This window comes from Drosophila santomea, chromosome 3L (genome assembly GCF_016746245.2).
Source record: "Drosophila santomea strain STO CAGO 1482 chromosome 3L, Prin_Dsan_1.1, whole genome shotgun sequence".
Taxonomy (NCBI): domain Eukaryota; kingdom Metazoa; phylum Arthropoda; class Insecta; order Diptera; family Drosophilidae; genus Drosophila; species Drosophila santomea.
Window position 1 is genome coordinate 6,841,595 of NC_053018.2, and position 18,698 is coordinate 6,860,292.

General features: G+C 43.1%; 4 protein-coding genes across 4 annotated transcripts; 3 read left to right on the plus strand and 1 right to left on the minus strand.

Annotated features, from left to right (window-relative positions):
• Positions 1–544: 544 nt before the first annotated feature.
• Positions 545–1,299, plus strand: LOC120449271 (pupal cuticle protein 20). The gene is given in 3 exon segments (XM_039631654.1): positions 545–928; positions 983–1,115; positions 1,118–1,299. Coding segments are annotated over 3 exon segments (699 nt in total).
• A 1,629-nt stretch (positions 1,300–2,928) lies between these two features.
• Positions 2,929–4,444, plus strand: LOC120449270 (Krueppel-like factor 7). Its single transcript, XM_039631653.1, has 2 exons — positions 2,929–3,454; positions 3,588–4,444. The coding sequence occupies exons 1-2, from the start codon at positions 2,929–2,931 to the stop codon at positions 4,442–4,444; spliced, it is 1,383 nt and encodes a 460-aa protein (XP_039487587.1).
• A 3,747-nt stretch (positions 4,445–8,191) lies between these two features.
• On the minus strand, positions 8,192–13,638 carry LOC120449268 (serine/threonine-protein phosphatase 6 regulatory subunit 3). The gene is made up of 11 exons (XM_039631651.1): positions 13,481–13,638; positions 13,098–13,257; positions 12,832–13,031; positions 12,454–12,778; positions 12,079–12,392; positions 11,877–12,015; positions 11,703–11,821; positions 11,082–11,643; positions 10,962–11,026; positions 9,850–10,902; positions 8,192–9,664 (listed from the first exon to the last, which is right to left on the minus strand). The coding sequence occupies exons 2-11, from the start codon at positions 13,155–13,157 to the stop codon at positions 9,538–9,540; spliced, it is 2,964 nt and encodes a 987-aa protein (XP_039487585.1). The 5' UTR covers positions 13,158–13,257; positions 13,481–13,638; the 3' UTR covers positions 8,192–9,537.
• A 319-nt stretch (positions 13,639–13,957) lies between these two features.
• Positions 13,958–18,677, plus strand: LOC120449267 (E3 ubiquitin-protein ligase SHPRH). Its single transcript, XM_039631649.2, has 10 exons — positions 13,958–14,179; positions 14,240–15,390; positions 15,456–16,171; positions 16,243–16,798; positions 16,854–17,034; positions 17,095–17,480; positions 17,540–17,658; positions 17,715–17,946; positions 18,008–18,168; positions 18,222–18,677. Exons 1-10 carry the CDS (start codon positions 14,029–14,031, stop codon positions 18,385–18,387), a joined length of 3,819 nt encoding a protein of 1,272 aa, XP_039487583.1. The 5' UTR covers positions 13,958–14,028; the 3' UTR covers positions 18,388–18,677.
• The last annotated feature ends 21 nt before the right edge of the window (positions 18,678–18,698 follow it).

Below are 18,698 nucleotides of genomic sequence, written 5' to 3' on the forward strand. Positions count from 1 at the left end.
GGTGTTGTGCTCGAAGGTCCTGATTCCTGAGCGCTGAGTCCTGAGTCCTGAGTCCAGGTCTTAGCACCCCTTGGCAACAGGCAAAGTGCATTAGACAAGGGATCTTGCGGGGTTGGGTTTGGTTTTCCATTTTTAAGCTGGGGTGTGGGGTTGGGCATGCAGGTGTTGCCCGATCCTGTTGAAAATTGCTTTTGAATTAAAAGTTTTTGCTTGTGGTCGGGCGGGTTTTGTTGTTTTTAGCGATTAGCTGAAGGGGTGAAGGGGGTGAGGGCTGCGGGATTTTGAAATCGAGATTGCACACTCAATTTATTAGCGCTTTGTCAGTCTGCCAACTAATCGGATGGCTCTGGGGATTTCAGCACTTGCACTTGCCATGGCCCAGTTCTTTGGCTTGGTTCGTTTCGTTTTCATTGTGTTTTCAATTCCAATCGGAAGCCGTGGCACGTGACTGCTCCACTGGGGTCAAGGGGCCGAGGAACCACCTGTGGCTGCTCATATAAAACCACAGAGTGCCGTTGACCAGCAGTCCACGTTTGAAATCGAGATGAGGCTGACCACATTGCTACCATTGATTTGCATCGCCATTGGCTATGCTCGCTCCCAACCGGCGGGCTATCCGAGTGCCCGTCCTCCTCCAAACACTTATCTGCCAGCCAAGCCACCAGCTCCACCGCCTCGTCCTCCTCCGGCGCCGGCCAACAGCTACGGTCCGCCGAAGAAAGGAAATGGAAAGCCACCAGCTGCTCCACCCAAGCCCAGCTATGGGCCACCACCCAAAAATGGCAATGGAAAACCACCGCCCAATAATGCATACTTGCCACCAGACAATGGCAATGGAGGAGCAGGAGGCGGCGGTGGAGGTGGTGGTGGTGAGGATATACCCATCATCAAGCTGGAGTCCAAGGTCAACACTGATGGTTCTTATAAGGTAAGTGAGCTATTAGTCAATTATTTAATTATATTTTAAAATAACTTCTTTTAGTACGAATACGAGACCGGAAACGGAATCAAGGCCGAGGAGATGGGCTACCTGAAAAACGCCGGAGTGGAAGGAGCGGAGGCACAGACGGCGGAGGGTTCCTTTTCGTACACCAGTCCCGAGGGACAGGAAATTTCACTGACGAAAACGGATTTCAGCCGCAGGGCGATCACCTGCCCACACCGCCACCTATTCCCATCGAGATTCAGGAAGCCTTGGACAAGCTGGCCGCCGGAGGTGGATGCCATGGATGCGATGACAACGAGACGGGAGGCAATAATGATGGCGGTGGAGGTGGCTATGTCTACCGACGAAAGTGAAATATTTTTTATTAATATTTTTAAAGCACTTGATCTCAAAATATGAAATATTTTTCATTTATAATATTTCCAAAGCACTTGATCTCAAAATATTAATAAGTTTTGTATTTTTAAGAACTCGCTGGTGATGGATCACATTTACATTTACACTAACATACTAACTGATTTTATCTCAATTCAAACTGCAATCCAATTGAAAAATGCAATGTTCGCTTGTAAAACACTTGTAATTGCCAATTAAAATGCTTTAAACGAAAACCCCTTGGCGGCCTACTTACTGAGTACTAGCAAACACCAAGCCGGAATTGGTCCTGGCCTGGTACACCTTGCATCTGGCTGGGATGGCGTGTCCTCTTTGGCCACCAATACCCATCCAACCCTCGAGCAGGAGGCTGGATGCGGCGGCTGTGTGACTGGCAACACATGTTTTTTTCCCCGACTTGCCAATCGCTCGCCCAACTTTATCCTGTTGATCGCTCGGCGAGGGGAATTATGTCGCAATAATGAAAACATTAGCCTCGTAGCATATTTGTCAGCCGTCAGGAGCGGAGCTGCATTTAATTACGGGTTACGGAGTTACGAAAATGGGGCGCTAGAAAAAATCTACTGACGAGTCTCTTTAATAATAAAATGAATTTAATTAAAATTATATATGTAAGTAGAGCCTAACAAAATAATGTATATTTTTAGATGTTGGGTTATACATTATTTAATAATAAATTAAATTTTATGAAACAAGGAATTGAACGTTGCTTACTAAATTTTAATGTTCTATTCCAGAAAAAACTTATTTCAAACATTTTTTATTTTATTTAAATTTTTTTTAAACGTTACTGAATATTTGCCTTAATATTTACTGCTTCATTCTATCAATTAACACCACCGGAACCCCTCGACTCGCGAAATCCGCACCACCGGCCGGAGAAGCAACCGTCGAGCACGGAAATCACGACCCACCCCAAACCGCAAATAGTGAAACGATACACGCCAATATATTATGGCATTAGCAGAATAGTGGAAGGATGCGGGGTGGGGTGGTTGTCCTGGAGGAGGGAGGACACCATGGGCAGAATGACATTGACGATGGCGAATGCGATTTGTATATGGTGGCATTACAGCAACAACAACTTGGGAAGTAACAACAAACGATCGTTTAATTTCAATTAAAAACATTTTCCTTGTGCGTAGCCCAAAAGCCAAAAAAGAAAGGACTCGTCGACGGCGGTGACAGGGGATGGGGGATACAGGATTCGGGCACAGGAATACGCACACTTGCTACAGGCCGCTTAGCTTGGCTTAGTGCTCTGGTGATTGCGAGGACATGATGTTGCACTTGCCGAGCAACCACCAGGACGCACCAGGACCTCGAAAAGGGATGCCAAATGAGACAGGGGGTTGAGCCGGCAAAGTGCGTAGCTATGTCGAGGCTATAGCCGGTGCCGGACTGGATTCTGGGCTGGGAATTCTTGCACTTGCCGCCAGCCGTGCCATTGTGACACTGCAAGGCCGTGGCAAATCCAAATCCGAAAAATAAGGGAGCAGGATGCGAATTCGGATGCGGCAGCGGTGTGGTATAAAAACGCCGGTTGCCTTCCAATTGGAACGCAGAATCGAATTCGAACGCGAACGATGCACACGACAGCTCAACTGGATAGTCTGGAGCAGAAGCGCTCGGCCAGCCTGATCTTTCGGATTGAGCAACTCCTGCCCAGCACCAGCATCACACCGAGCACCATGACCACATCATCGACGGAAACGACATTGACGGCCACCACGAGCACCGCAAGTCCGGCCAAGCGGATGAGGAGCAGTCCACGACCAGGTGTTTATACCACGCAATACACGCCCAAGGATACCTGCTCCACTACCATACCCACGTCCGCTCTGCTGGGATCTACGCTCATGCCCACGGACGGCGGACGCTCCCACTGCCAGCTGTCCAATGGCGAACTGATCGTATCCGCCTCACTGTTGCGACAGATCAAACTCTCCGAGGACGTGTATAGCTTCAATGCCATCTTCGAGCTGCATGGTGGCCAGGTGCGCGTCCGCTTGGTCAGGGATGTTGCCCGGGAGGACGAGATCGTGGCCTGGTTCGGCGAGGAAATGGTCCTCCTCATGGGCATTCCCTTCTTGACGCCCCTAAACATTCAAGGTAATTACTACTTCACTTGGTTTTAAATATTTTATTTATTTTATTTTTTTTGATAATATACTATATAATTTAAGTAAATAATATGATTATTTATATCAATATTAATCACAACATTTATATCTGATAATTGCAGGAAACAGTCGCTACATGTGTCACCTGTGCCACTTGACCTTCGAGACTCCCCATCCCCTTAAGATCCATTTGGCTCTGGGCTGCGGCCGCAGTGCCATGGACACCCTGTGGATGCGACTGCACTACGCGCTGAAGGCGGCGGCAAGGAGTCACACGGAAACGCAGCATTCACCCATTCCGGCGACCTCGTCCACGTCTTCGGCCTCGCCCACCCATTCGCCACCGCCACAGATGCCACCCCGGTTCTCTGCCTTCCGCCCCATTGCAGCACTTACCCAGAGTTTGCCCTTAGCACAAGTGACCACGGCAGCAACACCTCTATCCTACCTGCCCTCCATATCGATGGCGACGGCACCGTTGTCGACGAATCCAATGAACGCAGCTGCCCAGATCGAGGCCATAGTCAGCAACATGGGTGCCTCCAAGCAGGGTCATCTGTGCATCTACTGCGGCAAGGTGTACTCCCGGAAATATGGTCTCAAGATTCACATACGCACCCACACCGGATTCAAGCCGTTGAAGTGCAAGTTCTGCCTACGACCATTTGGTGATCCGAGCAATCTCAACAAGCATGTAAGGCTGCATCTCCAGTCGCATCCCAGTAGTTCCACGGGAGGAGCCGATGGTGGAGCAGGTGGTACCGGCAGCGATGTGGACATCGAAGGGGAAACGGATGCGGATTACCAGTGCCGCATGTGCCACAAAACCTTTCCACGGCGCAGGGATCTGCAGCGACACATGGAGACTCGGCATGGTGGACACCATTCGCAATCCGAGTCCCGATCCAGCTCCACCAGCACCTCCAGTACAACCACAATGACCGCAACGGTGACCACGTCTACTTCAAAATCCAGCTAGCTACTGGCCGAAATTTTCGTAGCACGCTTTTTGGGTAACAGCTGTGATATAGAAATATAAATTTAAAATTAAATTTAAAAAAATACAGTTTCAGTAAGCTAATGTACAAATGAAATAAACTGTATACATTTACAAAAAAATCAAACAAGTTTTGGCGTCATTGAAATGAAGTTATAATATTTATCAAATTAAATGAGACGACCGCAATAAGAATCAAATAGTATCGCTTTATTGATAAATTTCAATACGAATTCAAAGTGAATTTCTATCGTATAATGCACAAATCTTATTGTTAGACAATTAATGCTATTACTCGTACAGTTTACGTTTCCGTTTCCGCTTTCTACGGCTTATCCAATATTCGTGTAAACTCGCTTAACTTTAGGGTACATGCAAAACAATCACAAATTGTCTTCAACTTGGGCAAAAGCGGGTGTACGAGTGTGAGTATTTCATGTTTCAATTTTTCCTCTCAGTGTATGTGTATACGTGTGTGTGTGTTTGTGTGCGTTGAGCAAAACGTTGACGGGCCAAAAACACTCACAATTACATGATTTTAATTCACAATTAATTATACAATTACTTCAATATGCCTGCGTAGAAATGCGACGGTATAGTAGTATAGATCGGAGCATAGAGTTAACTATTCTGTTTGCTTGATTTCTGGAACTACATTTAGTTGGTTGCCGGGGGGGCTAACGCTTAGTAGAGTTTATAAACAAAGGTCTGTCTCTCCTTCTCCCTAAACAAATGTACCGAAAAGAATCGATTGACTTTTGGATCTGTTTGCGTAGTCCTTAAAAACCCTTCCACTCTCCATTACTATCTCTCTCTGTCAGTTTAAGGCACTTACTCAAGAAATCGCGATTCCAGAGCGTCCCTTTGGGGTTAGTGATTCGCATTAAAGTATTACCTCGGAGTTTCGACCAAAACAATGTGGCAAGCTAAACGGCGAGTATGTGTGTGGGTGTCTTTCTGTACGTGTATTCATTTGTGGGTGTGCAGTAGGGTGGACCACTCGGTGTAAACTAACCATTAAAGCATATTGCCATAAAAACTTTATTATCAGCAATCTATTTGGCCAAAATGTTGTGTTACAAGTAGAAAAAGTCACCATTTTATTATTTTAAAGCTCTCTTCAATGGTTTTTCTTTAAATAAATGTAGTGTTTACTGTCGATATCATACAAAATGTATAAATATATAATTCTGTTACAAAAAGTCGTCATAATTTAGATTTATATTTGGCTAATGGTGGTCAAATTTGAAAAGTTGCAACTTTATTAATACAAATTCCTCTATTTTTAAGACTACGTAAAGTAGGTGAGTTTTGCAAAAATTTAAGTGCGGTGTTGCCACACGGCGTATGAGTGATGCACATTGAAACCATATCATACTGAGAGTGCAAGCCTTAAATTAAAAGTAGAACTATGGTCCACCCTAGTGTGCAGCTATCACCTTGAGCACTTAACGTATTTTATATATGTATGCTCTATAGCAAGTATGACAAATATGTCTGTTTCGGATATTTCACGATACGTTTCGCAGTTCTCAAAAGTCTGTACTCGGCTTACATATATAAGGTAATATATAGTATAGTTCGTTAATCGTTAATCATTATGTGTATATGCATAGACACCAATAGTTTTGTTAATCGTTAAGAGTAATATGCAAATTCTGTATGTGGCTTTTCTTTCGCTTGGTTTAGTTAGGAATATGTATACGCGTATTGTTGTAAATATCTAACATAAATTCATACATGAAGCACACTTGGGTTCGGTTCTCATTAACTATTTGCTAATGTGGTTAGTAATTCGTTCAAAGATTCGCATTTAACAAAATATCCATTATGTTAACAATTTGATTTTTAATTTTTTGTAATTTTTTTTTTTGGTTTTTTTTTTTATTTTCTTATTAATGCTTTTCGATTTTCAAATATATATGTATTTACTGTACGAAGTTGAAGTTGTTTATTTCTTATCATTTGTTGTATTACAGTTGCTTCTTCCTCGTTGTTGTTCCCGCTGGTTCTTTATTAAAGAGTTAGAGAATTAGACCTTCGATTGATTATATGTACGGAATTATTCCATTCTATATCTGTTTCTTGTGGTTTGCAGTTGGAAACCATTGTAGCATTATTTTGGGGGTATTCATTGAATTGGCTTAATTGAAATACTGAATTGCTGAACACACACAGACAAAATTATGTACGTGACGATCCTTAAAAATAGCATCTTCATCTCCACCATTGATTCCGCATTAGTTTTAGTTTTATCTCAATTAATTGCGCCACGATCAGCAGATTACAACCTCACTTAACTCCTAATGCACTTCACAAAATATTCAAGAACTCCATTTCATCGAGATGCGGATCATTAATCAATCAATTAAATCATCATCATGAATCAATTAATTAAATGTATCTCTGTATATAGGCATGCAAGTACTTATGTGTGTATAATTCTGTTCCTGTTTCGCATCGAGGCGATGAAAACATTTCTGAAGACTTTCTTGTTCACAATTGTTCTTAGTTCTTGTTTGCAAAAAACTTTGGACGTTTGGTATTCTTATTCAAGTTGTAATAATTAGACAAACAAAATGCTTAAAGCTGCCCACAAGACTTTGTCTACACCATTTCTTAGGATATTATATTTATGTTTCTCGTTTGGTTTTTATTCGTATTCGTATATATATATATATTAAGCTTGCTGCAGCTGCTTAACATTTAAAAGACACACAGTATGTAGGTGAAACTAATTCTAGGATTATGGATACTACCACTCTCTAAATGGTTTTCAAGGGGTGTGGTTTTTCTCATTTTTTTTTTTTTTTTGCTTAGTTTTCAGTGTTTTTTATTTTATAGTTTTCAGTAAGGCATATGCACAAGGGAAGGACTCGATCATCGTCGCTTATCGTTGGATATTCCGGATACTAAGTTGGTAGAAACGAAAACGCATAACTAGGGGGGAAGACAATACTAGGGACAATTGTATGTACAGTACAAGGTTTACAATTGGCTGCTTGATATGAGTTTAATTTAAGTTAAGTTTAACTTTAGTTTAGTGCTTAGTTTGTGAGAAGCTAGAGAACTAAGAGCTGCGATCCCTGACCATCCCTACTAGCTCGAACTTAGAGATACTTTCTCACTGTTACAGACTACACGTTAAAACTCCTTCAATTAGATTTCATTGCAGTAGTTATTGCTGTTTGGTTGTCCAGGTGTCCTGCTGATTGTGATGCTAAAGAATCGTATAATTAACTTGTTCAGAGTGTCTCGTGTTGGCTGTGTTTTGTATTTTCCAAATGGTGGAGGCCATTAGTTGATGTTTCATAATTTGTTTAAATTAAGTTTGCTTTATCAAATACCCTGCAACTTCATTTAATTATCACAGTTTTTCATCAGAGATAGTTTAAATGTTTCAATATTTTTTTTTTAATTCTTATTTCTGTTGTTTCATTTTGTGTTGCTACAGTATGCAAGTAAAAAGCAAGCGAGTTGAAATTTGTGCAAACTTGAGTTCTATAACTAAGCATTTTATATTAATCAGCAAACAAGGATTCTTTTGCTTTTGAACTTGGATGTGTGGATAGGGTTTTGGTTATTAAATATTTTCCACACATCTATGCCTGATATGCTGCCCGCTCCTTTCTCTATAATCTTATAGTATACATACTCTAGGTGTCTAACTTTTTGTTTGTTTATTTTTTTTTTTGGTGAGCAAATCGTCTCGTGTAAAACAAACATCGATTTTACTTTTAAAGTAGTTTCTGTTTTATTTTTTATCATAATTAAAACGTAATTATTTGGAAGCAAATGATGGCATATTTGTTTAACTTCTCCTTAATATTTTTTTTTAGCGTTTTGTTCGTGGTTTTCTGCACGTTTAAAACACAAACATTTTTCAGCGATAACTTGAACAGAGCAATTAACACAATACACAAAAAATATAAATGTAAATTTAAAATGTCTTCTTGGAAAGTCTTCTTTTGAATTTCTCATTTCGTTTGGTTTGGTCTGGTAATTGTATTTATGCATAGGTAGGGCATATAGATCGTAGGTGTAAGTCATTCATGTGGTGACAAATGCCGAGTGTTGTCCTTTCGTTATGTTTATTATCCTTCTTCTTTTGTGGTTTTTTTTTTCATTGTTTTGTACTTTCGACAAAGAATATTTTTTGGTTAAACCGATTTGTATACAAACAAGGTAATAATGGCAAAAGACAGAAGTATATAATCTTATACCTCTCTAATACATAATGCGTATATTTGTGCTTGCAGCATGTGGGTATGTGGTGTTGAACGTGTTGGTATTTTGGCATTGCTTTTGCTTTTGATTTCAAAATACATACAATAAATACAAGTCTCCAATTTAACAATACAAGTATAAGTGCGGAGTTGTCCATAGATTACGTCACCACTAATTGGAGGGGATTCCCCACAAAAGGAGGATGATAATGGGCGCTTTTGCGATAACGTAATTTACGGACAGCCTCCAAAAGTGTGTATATATATATAAATATATATATGTATGTATATACATCACATGAATAGATAGATAATCCTCATCTGATCGAGCTAAAACGAATACAATACAAATATAAACTAAGCATTCTAGACGTTGCGTGAATTTTGGTACTTTAAGTAATGCTCATAGGTTGCCTAACACATTGAGAGTATTGAAAGTAAAAGCGTACTAAAACGACAGACTAATACATATTACAAACAAAATACAGTTCTCTTAATTAGGAAACATGAAGGAAGTGTAATAATTAAAATAATTGGCAATACGAGCGAGGAGCAGAAGGAATCAACAATACACTTTTACTGTGAATATTTTTTTTGCTTTTTTTTATGTTTTTTTTTCTTTTTGTTAATTTGCATTTTGGTTTTGGGCGGGCTTCGGCCTTTTGCTAATACACAAATCTTTTGTTGTACTATGCAGCCTGTTATATATGTACGTATAGTAGTAGTATGTGGTATATATTTATATAAATATGTATGCATGATAATGACCAAAGAGCAAATCAAAGGCGTTTTTACAATTTCTCGTCGACACGATTGCGGTTGAATGATGTGTGGTGTGAGGAAGTGCATTTATGTGGTCGTAGTTGCAATTTCAACATTGTTCGTCTTGGCGGCAGCGGCCAATTTCTGCTGCTCCGCTGTGATGTTGGCTTCGTGGCCATCCACGTTGTTGCTGCTGTTATCGTTAGCATGATTGCTGAAATGTAAGGCAATGGTTTAATTACAAATGCATGGTAAGTCTAAACGGCACGAAACAAAAACACTTATAATAAAATAGTTCAAAAGTTAAAAAGATCTACTAATCAATACATTGCAAATGTGTAAACTTGTTTTGAGTTTTAAAAATATCAAACGTATACACAAAGGGTAAACTTAACTTACAATTCATTAATTTTGCTGGCTGGTCCATTTGAAATGGGAGTTATCTGCTCGGTCTCCGCAGGACGATCCGCACCCAATGGCTTGGTCCACATTCCCTCATCGTCCTCATAGTCATCCTCGGCATCCAGGAGTACGGATTGCAGTCGAGTTACAATTGCTGCAGTCTCCACCACGCTCGACTCTGCCAGCTTATCGCTGATGGCCTTCTCCACGTTGGCATTATTGTCGTACTCAGCCTGCTGATCGTCGGTACACCCTAGATTATCCTGGCCGCCCTTGCCCACAGCGATTGCAATAGATTCTGCTGGTTGGCGATCCTCCCCTGGGTTCACCTCACCCGGCGCTGGAGAAGAGTCTTCCTCCTCCTCCTCTTCACCTGGCGGTGCAGTTATAGGCATACCCAGATCGCTGCCGAAGGTGCTAAAGTGCGCATCGAAGTCGGCAAAGTTATCCGCATTGAAATCCGTGCCCCAGTTGGCGGTGCCAGTATTGATCTGCGCAGAAACGCTGGGAATGTCGGAAAACTGGACGTCCATGTCCCAGGGATCAGTCAAGTTGTTAAGCGTGATCGAATTTTTGGTGAACATGCCGTGCCCATGGCCATCACCACCGCCCAAGTGGTCGCCATGCTCATCATCGTCATCATCTTCGTCGTCAATGTTTCGACCAAACTGGAACAGATTCTGATCATTGGTAAATACGATGTCTTGCAACGTGTTATCCAGATCACTATATCCCATGTTGCTGTACGACAAGGTTCCAGTATCCCACGCATTTGTCTCGCCCATATAGTCCTTGGAGCCCACATTGTACTCATTCTCCTCGTGCGGATTGCAGTCGGCCAAGAGCTTGGTCTGCTGTTTAACCGCTAGCGAAAACTCGCCAGTTTCCGCGTCGATCAAGGATTGCCACAGCTTAAGTTTGGCTTCGTCACTTAAGCTGGTGGTGATCAGATCACCGATATGTTCAGATTCTGATATACAATTCGTAATGTGACGCAGAATTTTGATAAGGTGGCCCATATAGCCCAGACGTCGACCCTTCTCAGCAGATCTTAAAGGGAACACAAATGTTATATGGTAAGTTATTAAATCATCAATTTAAGTACTTACTGCGCCTGCGCATTGTGCTGCCACAAGTCGACCAGTTTTGATACCAGATGACAGTTTACAATTAACTGTAAATCAAAGCGAATTAAGCTTAGTTCGGCACCAGAGTCAATTAAGACTTACATGTGTTTGCATTTCAGAGGGCGGAGCACTGGGAACGGTCTTAGTCTTGTCGAGATCATTGAGCGTTGGCTCCGAATCCTGCTGATCTGCTGGAGATCCACCATCAACCTCACAATTCTCCTGGATTTTAGGTTCTGCTTCCTCAGAAGCGGTTGCTTCGGCTGCGGTTTCCACTTGACTTTTGTGTTCTTCATGCTCTTGGTTTTCTTCTGCAGTTGCCTGTCGCTCATCGTGGGTCTGGGCAGCCACTTCCTGCGCAGCTGCCACTTCGATTTCGATGTCGCCGCCTTCCTCATCCTTGCCACCTTCCGCCCTCTTTGCATCGTTAAGTGCGTTCTTCAGCTCGACTTCGGACTCCTCCGTGCCCACCTTCAAAAAGGCATTGATCAGGCAGTCTGCAGTAAAGAAGTCCGTAACCTCCGTGGATGCAGTGTTGTTGTTGGACAGCTCGTTGTAAAAGACCACATGCAAGGCCTTTTCCATCTCTGTGTGTAGGAAGTTGTTCCAGCAGTACTGCTGGAAGAAGTCCAGCAAAAGGCTGAAGTACTCAGTCGCGCAGATTCTAGAATATACAAAGGTATTATTAATAAAAATCCAGCTCCTCATTAATATGGGACCTACGCCTGCTGAATAGTCTCGTGCTTGGTCTCCAGCAGGGCGGTGAACACGCGGCACACTTGCAGTCGAGTCTTGCCAAATGGGGGCGTCAAAACGGCGGCCGTGGTTTCTAGCGTGGGTTTCTACAAATGAAAAGATAAACAACTGGTTCTTTGTGGCAAAAAGTTTCATGCTAACCGCAGGCGGGTTTTTCAGTATGTGGACAAATTCCTGGAGGCGTGGCGCCATCACAGTGATCACAGTCTCTTGGACTTCCTGGTGAAATTCGCGTTCGCGCTTCTGCAACAATCGCTGGCGATCCGAGTTTGGCTCATCTCTACAGGAAATAAACGTAACACAATTAGGGTGAGGTGACAAAATCAATGTTAGCATAATTTACGTGAAGGTAATTGGCTTGATTAGCGTAAGTACAACCGATATTCCTGATAAGATGGCGCTCTCCTGAGCGTTTGGTTCCAAAATCACATTTAACAAGGCTTCAATTGTATCCGCAGATTCGATCGTCTTCAGAATGGGGTTGGATCCATCGAAGGCCGGCTCAAACGAATCGTTCTCCTGCTCGGTCTGGCGCATTAGGCGCCCTTGGGTAATAAGATCACAGAAAAAGTCGGCAACATTTGCATGCTTGTCGGTTTCTTGAGGATTACGCAATATTGCAATCAGTCTCTCAACAATTTTATCTTCAGTTAGCCACTGTTCAAGTAAATATTCGATAAGATTTGTATGCCTTGGAATGGATTTTCAATGAACTTACTTCGAAAAGGTTCCGCTTGAGTCGCCCACCCTCGATGTCCTTCATCATCTGCATTATTAGATCAGGTATGACCGGTGTGTCAAAGTGTTTACAAATGAAATCCAAAAAGGTCTTCTGCGATTTAATATACTCCAGGAGTTGTAGGCACATATGTTGATACAAAAACCAATCTTGTTCAGGCTTTTTGGTAAAGAGCATGCTAAACGTTTTGCTAAAAAACGACGATAGCAATGGATTTAACGGTGGTTCCTTTTCCAGATATGAATACAGCAGCTGCAGCGTCTCCGCGTCGTTCAGTAGCTTCTCATCCAGGGACGGCAGGCCGCTGAAAGGCATGGGCTATAGAATTCTGGAGGGCAACGGGCTTTGAAATCTTACAGTGTGAGTATCTCACAGGACATGTTGGCGTAGCGGAATCGCTGCGACATGGGCACATCTTCAGAGGGCTCGGTCGTGATTAGCTCCACCAGACGCCGAATGACCTCGGGACGTGTAAAGTAGTTGACCAGGTTCTTCTTTTGCGTCTTGCACTCCTGCAGTATGTCCTCTTCGTCCAGGAATTCCTCCAGCGTGGAGTTCTGCGAATGAACACGACGCGAAACTATAACATTTCCAGTTGATCAGAACGTATCGAGTTAACCTACCTCCTTCTCGAGCAGCGCCTCTATATTCGCGGAGGGCGCATAACCCTTGTCCCAAAACATTTTTCGCACGTACGTCTTGGCGGTGACACTTTCAGGCTGGGTGAAACAAGATCAATCTTCGCTGGACTCGCGGAACGCTGATGACTTGGCATGCACGGCTCTGCGGGACGGGATTGGAGATTGGGATAAGCGGAATCGCGCAATTAATACACTGAACACAGACTGGACTCAGCTCGACACTCGGCTCGCACAAAGTAATGCGTAAATTTTTGTAATTATGCCAAGCAGGCCCCACATATACACTACGAATGCGGGCCGAAAATTGGGTGTATGCCGGTCGTTTGGCCTTGCAACGGTTGGGGGATGGTTGGGCCCACACTTACGAGTTAGTTGGACTTTGTTTTGCTCACTGTTTGTTGCACTTTTAATTGTTTTTCAACCGAAAAAACCACGCTATAATTTTCTTCACTGCTTCGTAGAGGTGGACAATATTCGATTAAAGGTATATTAACTCAGAGTGATATCTGCGGCCAATCGAACGTGTCCTCAAGCAATCGGTTATCGATGGTAATTTTTTAACTTGTTCACACGCTAACTACAATATATTGCCTTAGGTAAAATTACCTTTAATTTGCTTTTCATATTTAAATACATTTCTATATCTTACCAAATATTTGTATCTAAACTGTCGTTTTCTATATGTTAAATGGTTCCATCTGTTTTCATGTTGGCAGGAATTCCTATTTGAAACTTTGAAAACTTACCAAATATGTTTCATTTTTTGGAGCAGTAAGACTCGTCTGTTGCAATCTCTAAAAGCTAGCAGTGAAGACATGGCATTAAGCGTCCATTATCGTGATTTCTGTAATCGTCTATTGAATTGGCGGTCATCGCACATTTGTTTGACCGAATTGTTATTTTGCGAAATACAATGGACGGAATTGTTTTGTGCGAAATTGCCGATGAGGTACCGGCAGAATGTCCCGAGGATCCAGCGGAGTTTCGCTATGGAAAAAGGCGTTGGGTGTTCAAGGATTTTCTAGTTGAGCAAAAGGAGGCGATTTTGATTTGTATTGAAAAGTGTGCGTAGGTTTACGCACCGATATTGTTTAATTATAATTGTTAATAATAATATTTTGCAGGCCAGAGTGCTCGGACGAGAAAGCTGAAATTCAGGACCATCCGGCAAGACTCGGGCACCTACATCCTGGTGCTCTGCCATGAACAGACACATGTTCGAGCTCGTGCTATCGAGATGGAAGTCGGAGAAAAACTTCTGCCCATTTTCTTTAAGGACTTTGAGAACAGTCTGGAGTTCGAGGTGGCCCAGCAGGAGAAGGAGCACAAGCGTCCCTTAAAGACATATGTGACCACCAAGCTGTATGACGCCCTCTACGAAAGACACCGCCAAAGCATCAATGTGGAACAGGATCCTTCGCTGAACCTGCCCAAAAGATTTCAATCTCAATTACGCAAGTACCAACAGCGCACTGTATCCTGGATGCTGGGTAGGGAGCAGCAGATCACTGAACTGCCGGCCAACTACATAGTGCTCCATGCCATTGATGGTAGAAGTCGCGTCTTTAAGCATAAATACTGCTTACAATTTTACCCCTACGAAGAGGAGATTCCCAAAATCACGTTGCCGCCGGGTGGCATTCTTGCTGACGAGATGGGCCTGGGCAAGACCGTGGAGTTTCTAGCCATGCTGCTGATGAATCCGCGCCCGCAGGACTCCTACCGGAACGATTACTGGCACCAACGCTTGGAGGAGATAACCGATGATGTGCCATTAAAGCGGGCACGCATGACCAAAAAGCAGGAGGTTTTCTGCATCTGCACCAAGAAACATGATAAACGCGTGCAGTGCAGTAAATGCCGTCGATGGCAGCATGAATCATGTATGGCCATTTCGGATACATCAGCCCACTTGTGCCCCAGCTGCTGGTCCGAGTTGGTAAAGTCCAGTGAAAAGCTTGTGGAGAGCGGTGCCACCATCATTGTTTCTCCCAACGCTATCAAGTTGCAGTGGTTCGAGGAGATACACAAGCATATATCGCCATCCCTTAAAGTGCTACCCTATTACGGCCTACACTCAACCTTCTGGGTTAGTCCTCTCAAACTGGCCGAGTACGATGTGGTGCTTACCGACTATACGATACTGCGTAACGAAATATACCATACAACGGACTACAAGTCAGACCGCCAGATGCGTCACCAACAAATGTACATGCGACCCAACTCACCACTTCTAATGGTAAACTGGTGGCGCGTTTGCCTGGATGAGGCACAGGTAATGCGAACTTTTTACACGTGCATCCACGGCTTACTGAATATTTTTTTAAACTACCCACCCAGATGGTGGAAAGCAACACTTCAGCAGCTGCCGAGATGGTTAGAATGCTGCCGGCCATTAATCGTTGGGCTGTTACTGGCACAATCGACGAATTGCCGCCTCTGTTGGAGTTTGTGGGCCGGCCAGATGTCTGTAGGCCACCGGATGCTTGGCAAACTGTTGACAAGGCCTTTCAGCTTAGCTACAAGTGCGAGCCGCTTCTGGAGCTCCTCGAGCACAGCCTGTGGCGTACCTGTAAGTCCAAAGTGGAGGACGAACTGGGAATTCCGCCGCAAACGGAAGTTTTTCACCGCATGGAGCTAAGCAACGTCGAATCCCTGTACTACCGCGAAGAGCATTTAAAGTGTCACGAGCAATTCCTTGCTGCTGTGGCCAAACACACCCGGCACAACGCAGACAATAGCTCCTGCCTGGCGTCCATCTCCCCACAACTACTGCGCATCATCCTGAAGCCCTTTCTCCGTATCCGACAGACCTGCTCAGTACCAGTAATGCTCAACAGCAATGTGTCCAGCACCGACTACCTGCATCCGCAGGATCTGCTGGCGCGTCTGAAGACCAACAATGAAAACGAGTGTAAGACAGAGCTGCGCAGCTGGGCATCCTCCTACAACGGCCTGGCCGCTATCCACTTCATAAAAGAAGATTTCCCCCAAGCCATTAAGTATTATAATCTCCTGTTGAAGCTGGCGGATGAATATAACGAGCAGAATATATCGTATGTTTCATTTTTCATTTCTCTTTGTAATCAGTGATTCCAAAATCGTATTAACATTTTTATCTTTTTAGTGTTGACAGTGTGCTCCAAATTCATGCGATATACAATCTTCTACAGGCATGTGAACTGGCTCCCGCTGCAGACAAGTTATCAGAACTTGAGCACAAAAAGTATCATGCTAAAATGAAGCGGCTGGAGTGGAAATATTTAGAGGATAATACACGCGTGCTTGAAAGCGCACTCAGCTGCTATAACGAAAATCTCGAAGAAGTTTGCGAACTGGAGGAACGATTCGAGGGCAGTACTGTGGAACTGCTGGCGACGGTGGTGAACCACAAAACCTCCCTTCACGATTCTATTTGGAACAAAGTCCGGGATGACTTCTTTCGCCAAAACATTTCGGTAGAAAGGCTCGATAATGTCAACTCCATGGCCGGAATGCTATACTTTATGGATGTGTGGCATAATAAGCTACAAAAGTTAAAAAGCAGTTTGCTCACTGAGTTTGAATTCCTGAAAGAAGTTATGCAGCAAGCTTGTGAGGCTATCAAAACAGGTGTGACGCTTTCCCAGGAGATAAACAACTTTATTGGAAGCGTAACCGATTGTCATTTGGCAGATATTTTGGTGAGTTTGCAAACCATGTGGTTTAATATATGTCTAATAAACACATATTTAATAGGACGAAAATAAGGATAAAGATAAGCAAAAGAAACCCAAGAAGAATCGTCATTGTCGGCTGTGCAAGATTCGCGATTCATTGAATCAATTTGAGTGTCTTCTGTTTGCTAAAAAGCTGGACGAACAGGCTACGGTAACTGAGGGTTTGGAAAACCCGAGCATGGAAATAAGTTTAATTAAATGTAACTAAAGTTAAAATCACATTTCACGTTTCGCAGAATAACATTTCTATATCCAAACAGCCATCTTTGCCTTCCTGCGGTCTAAGCCAGACTTTAGTGAGTGGAGAGAGGAATGCCAGAGCAAGCTGGATTTGCTGTCCTGCCTTCAGGACTTGGTCAAGTTTCAAATCAAGTACTGGATCGAGGTGGAGTACATGGTCAAGGCTTTTGACGAACTGGAAATGTGCAAGATGCGCATTCTTCTCACCGACGATCCTGAGGAGCAATCCAACTACAGAATCCTGGCGTGCCAGCTGGACGAGCAGCTAGAGTTCAATCAGTATAATCTGCAGCATTCGCAGTTAAACTTCACAAGACTGTGCGGTCGTCTAAAGTACCTGAAGCATTTGAAAGAGGATTCCGCCGACAAGCCTTGTCCCATCTGCCAAACGCAAGATGACGTGAGGGTGAGTAGCCAAATTTCAACCAATTTTGCAGCGCCTTTACTTTTTACATTCGTTTTTAGTATGTGATGATGGTATGTGGGCACTTTGTGTGTCAGCACTGCCTGGATAGCATGAGGAGGAAAAGCGGTCGAGTGTCTGGCGTCACAAAGTGTCCACTTTGTCGGCAGGATTCGCCACAGTAAGGTTTTGCCATTGCTCTTCCACACGCCGCTTTTAACCATCCGTTTCTTCTAGATTATATTACTCGGTTCGTCCGGGAGCACACAAGGCAATTATAGGAGACTTTTCTACAAAGATCTCAAGTGTAGTGGAATTGGTGCTGAAAATTAAAGGCGACAATGAACAGGAAAAGATTATAATATTTTCCCAATGGCAGGCGATTCTCATTGAAATTGCCAGAGCTCTCAGTCTCAACGGCATTCACTTCCGCAACAAGTGCACCAATAAGGATTTTGAAGATTTCAAGGTTTTTATCTTGCTTTGATTTTTTGTGTTTTTATCACTGCTCACCATTTTATTTCCTTTAGAACCCATTTAGCAATGTCACCTGTCTACTCATGCCACTATCCAAAGGCTCGAAAGGTTTGAACTTGATCGAAGCCACACATGTGTTCCTCGTCGAACCTATTCTTAATCCGGGCGACGAGCGCCAGGCCATAGGCCGTATTCACCGATTTGGACAAAAGAAGTAAGTGCGCTATTGAAATGAAGATGATGTCAGTTTTAATTTGATTTTTGTAGACCCACGAAGGTGCATCGTTTTATTGTGAATGGAACGGTTGAGGAGAATATTCTCTCGCTAATTACTTCGGCCGATGACACGACCACTCTGTCAACTCACTGGGATCTGGAGAACATGACGCTGGACAGCCTCAAGAAGCTATTCATACTCAAGGAGAAGGAGTAAAACGAATGAATTTAAAATAACCCATTCCGATTAGATTTAAGCACTTGGTAGGGCAAGATTGGATACACATTTCTTCCATCTTTATATATAAATATATAACTGCCACAAGCTTTTGATCTTCTGAAACGCTTATCAGATAAAAAGTATTTAATGTAATATAAGGAAAATGGAAGGCATTCCGTCCTCCAGAAAAATGAAGAACAACTTTTGATTTTGGGGTTGTATAATTTCTTAGATTTGCAACCTCTCAATTTAGTCCAAAATAAATGAACTTACGTTGAATCCATTTAGGTAAATTGTGTTTTCCTAAT